Source organism: Ursus maritimus, unplaced genomic scaffold, assembly GCF_017311325.1.
Source record: "Ursus maritimus isolate PB19 unplaced genomic scaffold, ASM1731132v1 scaffold_17, whole genome shotgun sequence".
NCBI lineage: Eukaryota > Metazoa > Chordata > Mammalia > Carnivora > Ursidae > Ursus > Ursus maritimus.
Genome location: NW_024424119.1, coordinates 13,792,406 through 13,798,405, shown reverse-complemented (window position 1 = coordinate 13,798,405; position 6,000 = coordinate 13,792,406). Strand labels below are relative to the sequence as shown.

Below are 6,000 nucleotides of genomic sequence, written 5' to 3'. Positions count from 1 at the left end.
GGGGGGGGGGGTTTGGTTTCGTGTGTGTGTGTGTGTGTGTGTGTGTGTGTTTGTAAATTGCTGAGTGTGGAGAGGCCCCGCCTTTCCGGGCCAGAGCTTGTCCACGGGGCCGCCCCTCCCGCGCTCCCCGGCGGGTGCTCCTTCCCTGACAGCGCTGGAGGGCCCGGCGGCGGCGGCGGCCCACGAAACCCATGGCGCTGCCCGCCTGGCTGCAGCCCAGGTAGGGCGCCTGGCCGGTGGCAGAAGGCGAGGGGTGCGGGGGATGGGGCGCCAGGGGCGGGGTTCCTCCCCCCCACGCCCGCCGGCGGCTGGGCGGGCACCCGCAGCACGGCGCTGCGCAACCTTGAACCCCGCGCGCCCTTGAACTCTCGACAGGCTTTAGCTGGTTTTCAGTTCTCTCGAGAACCCTAGGAGGAAGACTTTGTTATTTCCCCCATCTACGGACGAGGAAATGGGAAGGACAGGCTACGCTGCCACCCCTTCGTTTTGTGCGCCCTCTACCAGTCCCTCTTTCCTTCCCTCTCTGCCCACGAGGAGTCTTTTCCTCGACTTTCACGGACCCGGTGTCGCGGGGTGGGTTTTAGATCTACCTGCAGCAGAAACACCTGTCGCATGTGTAGGTTCCAGAGCCCAGTTAAGTGGTATTGGGGTGTGGACCCCAGAGCCCGGTTCAGTGGACTTGGGGATGTGTATGTTTAACCAACACGCCAGGTGATTCTGATGCAGGTTTAAGGAAGGACTTCTTCCGCCCACCCCTCTTAGTAGTTTGCATTATCTGTAGGGTGCCTGTCATCAAGTTACCCTGTACCTGCTTCCTCCTTATTTGCCTCGTTTCTCCGAGGTTTCACATCTCCGACTAGGAGAAATCCTCGTCTGTACCGACAGGGTCCTTCCCACCACCCTTCTGAACCCCCAGGGCACATTTCAAACCATGCTTTTCCTAACTACCTCAGACTGTGTATCTGTCAATCATCCCTTCGTCATCTCCCCAGCAACCCAGTTTTAAACCCAGCTTGACTTCCCTTTTCTGGCCTGAGCCACTAAACTGCTTTCTAATGTGTGTCTGGTGAAGGAAACAGTCTGCCCTTGCAAATATAATAGGCAGTGGCGAGGTACTGTCCCCCATCATATAATGTGTTCACAAGTCAGGTATGGCCAAGTACTGAATCATTCACCATTTGGAAATGCCACCACCACCGCTCCCCTCTTGTGACTATAAACCAGTGATCTCAGGGTTTGCACTTAGCAGACTGAGCTGCAGGGACACACTGAACATGTCAAACCCTCAGCATTTTTTTTTTTAAATATTCAAAGCCAATTTTGCAATGCTTATACTTTAGCCCTTCGTGAGAACAAGGTTAGAACTTCCTCAAAGCTGAAAGTGAATTTTGAAATAGAGCCATGCTTGGCTTTAAGCAAACTCAGGAGACTCCTTTTAGCAGATAATGTGTGCTTTGGGTCCTTCCAAAATCTGATATGCATTACAGGAGTAACCAAATAAAAGACTCTGATATAGAATGGTTTTCTCTTGCTTGCTTAGGTGGTCCAAAAGATTTGTATGTAATACCAAAAAGATTATTATGAAGGAAGTACTTAATGGTATTTTCCTGTATTTATAGGTATAGAAAGAACACCTATCTTTTCATCTACTACTTATTCCAGTTCTGTGGCCACTCATGGATATTTACCAATATGACAGTCCGGTTCTTTTCATTTGGAGAAGGTAAAACTCCAGAAACCGTTTTGGATTTTTAACTTTCAATACTTGTTTTCACCTAGTCCTGCTTATGTTAATTTTTCAACTTCTGTGAACTTCACCTAATATCTTTCACTGCTATAAAATTTAGTAGCCATATTTTTCAGTAACCATACTTCTCGCTCATTGCAAAAAGCAAAACCTTTTTAGAGAAGGGGGCAGGTGAGATGAGGGAGAGGGACTTGACTTCCCTCTGACTAGGCAGTTTGCCCTGAAAACACTGACATGGCACGGGGGTGGTGCCATCTGTCTCTTCTTTTTTGGTTCTGCAGCAGACCTTAGCAGATTTGATGGGTTTTGAGGAAATCTGTAAATTCCAGTAGCACATTTGTGCAGAGAACTCAGGAATTCACCAAATTCTTCCCTTGTTTTTTTATTCCTCAGGCTGAAGATAACTAGAGACTACTAATAAGTGAAGGAAAAAACTGTATAGTCCCCAGGGTTCCGTTTGGTCCCCTTAAGAAGTAATGTGTCCCTAAGTAAGTGACTCACCTTATAGATGACTCCCCATCTCTATGGGAGTTGGTATTAATGGTGAAAGTCATGTTTCCTCCAGTTCTCTAAAAAGTAAAGATTGTAATTGGCATTTCAGTTTTTAAGGAATGAATCACTAAGTAACTGTCGAAACAATATTCTTCTCATGCTCCGTCCCCACATGGGTAAGTGTCGTCGCAGTTTACAACTGTTGGGTGACTTGACAGTTTGAGCAACTGCTGGTTTCAGCTAGAAACAAACACAAAGAAATACCCAGGAAAAGTCTTGCTGTGCTCATCAATTCAGACTTCTGTATCGTAAGGAAATTAATGTAATTCTGAGGTACCATAACTATCTTAGATTGCTTTTTCTTACTGCAAACCTGCAGTTAAATTGCTGCCTTCAGCAACCTCCAAAGATACAACCGAAGGCTTGAATTTCAACTATGAATGTTGGGAGTCTTCAAGCAGAGGAAAACACGAGCGGTGGGCAAACTTCCTGCATGCGTATAGGAAAAACATCAACCCTTCTAGGCCTTGGAAGTTAGCTGGGGCTTTGTGGGCATATTACAAGTCATTCACGCCAAGAGTTACAAGCAGCGAACTTTCTTATCCTGCTTGGCCTTTCCAGTGGGAAAAATTGCTTTAGTCAGGAGTGTGTTTATTTCTTAATTATTATCCTACTGTTATAATTAACGAAGCCTCTTATTAAAGCAACACAACCATTCATATGGAAAGCAGACTGAAAACAGCTAAGTGGGAGTTCAGTACAATTCCTGAGTCAGTGTGTAAATTACGGAGCTTGGTAACAGTCTGATCCCCTGAGGAGTAACACCTGCTTCCTTCCCTATCACAGAGCCGTGATAACGCTCTGTTGTAGCAGGTGCGGGGCCGTGGATGAGAGCGCGGACTGCGCCTCAGGAACCATCTGTGAAATGGGGATGATGACAACAGTGTTCACCTCAGAGCGGTTGAGAAGGGAAACCCTTAAGTGCTCCGTGAATTATCATGTGAATGAATGGGCAGTAAAGACAGCCAGGTCTTCCCTAGACGTTTCTTAATGTGGCGGAATTTCATTTTAAAATTTAAACCAACAAATTTATCCTATTTAGAGGAGTAGTTTTTCTCTCCTATTTCAGGTCTTTCCAAATATAAGTATGGGCTCTCTGCAACGCAGACTCCAAAGGCCCCGCCAGAGGCCCAGGTTCTAACAAAGGTCTGGAAAGCACTAACCAAGTATGTATAGGACACACATGAGATGTTATTAAATATGACATCATTATGAATGTCCTCGCCGTAAAGCTTCTCTAAAATCATATTTTTCTCATCTTTGTCATTTTCTTGTCAATGAAAGAGGCCAGCTTCTTTAATAAGCTTATCTCCAACCTGTTTACAGTTGATACGTTCTAGATTCTGCCGGGTTACTTTTATGTGGGAATTGTTTTATGATACATCTGGGGAATTATATACAGAGCATAAATACTATAGCTTTGGCACGGGCCTTCTTTTTCAAATGTTTCCGTTTTTTGGAGGAGGAGCAGCTAAGTTGTACTATAATGTGAAGTGCTTTCTTTGGATGCATAGTATTCTTAATAATTTAGTAGCTGTTAGGCAATTTCTCACGTGTACAATGAAAAAAGAAGTAAATGGTGACAATTTTATTTCAAAGTGCTGCATAGATTTGGATTGTGACCCAGTTTTTACTGTATCTATTTTTAATCCCCTGGACACAGATTCCATGGTTGACACTTTTTACGCCATTGGTCTCGTGATGCGCCTTTGCCAGTCCATCTCCCTGCTGGAGCTGCTGCACATATGTGTCGGCATTGACCCAAACCGTCTCCTTCCCAGGCTTCTGCAGGTGGGCTTTCGTTGCGTTTCGTTTTTGAACAGTATCATTGAGGGCTCCTGGATGGCACAGCTGGTTAAGCAGCCAACTCTTGGTTTCTGCTCAGGTCGTGATCGTAGGGTCATGAGATTGAACCCGACGTCAGGCTCCACGCTCAGCGCAGACTCCGCTTCAGATTCTCTCTCCCTCTCCCCCCTTCCGTTTTTGCGCACGCGCGCGTGTCCTCTCTCTCTCAAATAAAAAAATAAATCTTAAAAAAAACCACACGCACACAGTATTATTGACTATATTCCTTATGCTGTACTTTTCATTCCTGTGACGTATTTTATAGCTGGACATTTGTACCTCTTAATCTCCTTTCTCTGTTTTGCCCATCCCCTCAGCCACGTCGGGCAACCGTCAGTTCCCTGGATTAAGGAGTCTGATTGGAGGTTTTATTTGTTAATTTTTTTGGTTGTTCATTTGTTGTTTAGGTATCACAAATAAGTCAAATTATATGATATTTGTCTTTCTCTTTCTAACTTACTTCACTTAGCATAATACCCTCTAGCTCCATCCATGTTTTTGTAAATGGCAAGATCTCATTCCTTGTCATGGCTGAGTAGTGTTCGTGTGTGTGTGTGTGTGTGTGTGTACGTATGTACATGTGTGTGCACACACACACCACATCTTTATTTATTCACCTGTGGATGGACACTTGGAGTTGCTTCCGTAACTTGCCTATTAGAAATAATGTGGCAATAATCACAGGGGTGCATATGTTTTCCGATTAGTGTTTTTGTTTTCTGTGGATAAATATCCAGTAGTGGAGTTACTGGATTATATGGTATTTATGTTTAAATAGTTAAGGAAAGTCCATACTGTTTTCCCCAGTGGCTACATTAATTTACATTCCCACCAACAGTTGCCTTTTCTCCACATCCTTACCAACACTTGTTGTTTCTTGTCTCTTTGATTCTAGACACTGCCAGGTGTGAGGTGATATCTCATTGTGGTTTTGATTTGCATTTCCCTGATGATGAGTGATGTTGAGCGTCTTCTAATATGCCTGTAGGCCATCTGTAGGTTTTCTTTGAAAACATGTCTATTCAATTCTTCTGCCCATTTTTTAATTGGTTTGTTTGTTTTTCTGGTGTAAGTACTTCCTATATATTTGGATATTAGCCCCTTATCAGATATTTCTCATTCAAATATGTTCTCCCATTCAGTAGGTAGCCTTTTTGTTTTGTTGATAGTTTCATTTACTGTGCAAAAGCTTTTTATTTTGGTGTAGTCCCGATGGTTTAGTTTTGCTTTTGTTTCTCTTGCCTGAGGAGACATATGTATAAGTATGTTGCTAAGGCTGATGTCCAGGAGATTACTGGCTATGTTTTGTTTAGGAGTTTAACAGTTGTAGGTCTCACATTTAGGTCTTTAATCCATTTCGAGTTTGTTTTTGTGTATGGTGTCAGAAAGTGGTCCAGTTTCTTTCTTTCACATGTAGCTGTCCCATTTTCTCAACACTTGTAGGAGAGACTGTCTTTTCCCCATTGGATAATATTGCTTCCTTTGTTGAAGATTAATTGGCCATATAATCATGGGTTTATTTCTGGGCTCTCTGTTCTGTTCCTTTGATCTGTGTGTCTGTTTTTGTGCCAGTACCATGCTGTTTTGATTACTTCAGCTTTGTCCTGTATCTCAGAATCTGGGATTGTAATACCTCCACTGTGTGGTTCTTTCTCAAGACTACTTTGTCTATTCGAGGTCTTCGTGGTTCCATACAAAGTTTAGGGTTATTTGTTCTAGTTCTGTGAAAATGCTTGTGGTATTTTTATAGGGTGTGCTTTGAGTCTCTAGTCTGCTTTGGATAGTATGGACATTGTAATGATAATAATTCTTCCATGAGCGTGGTTTTGCAGGTAGGTTTTAATCACATTATCAGT

The 6,000-nt window shown here is 43.5% G+C and overlaps 1 protein-coding gene across 3 annotated transcripts in view; it reads left to right on the top strand.

Annotated features, from left to right (window-relative positions):
* HACD4 (3-hydroxyacyl-CoA dehydratase 4) overlaps positions 1-6,000 on the top strand; it is a 48,458-nt gene that overhangs the window by 12,452 nt on the left and 30,006 nt on the right. For 2 of the 3 annotated variants that reach the window (XM_008689798.2, XM_040631472.1), the window contains exons 2-3: positions 1,620-1,723; positions 3,963-4,090. In XM_008689798.2, coding sequence (XP_008688020.2) covers positions 1,693-1,723; positions 3,963-4,090 — 159 coding nt within the window. In that variant the 5' untranslated portion in view covers positions 1,620-1,692. Of the gene's footprint in view, positions 1-68; positions 221-1,619; positions 1,724-3,962; positions 4,091-6,000 lie in introns of those variants that run through there. The other variant, XM_040631471.1, reaches the window with a different exon arrangement.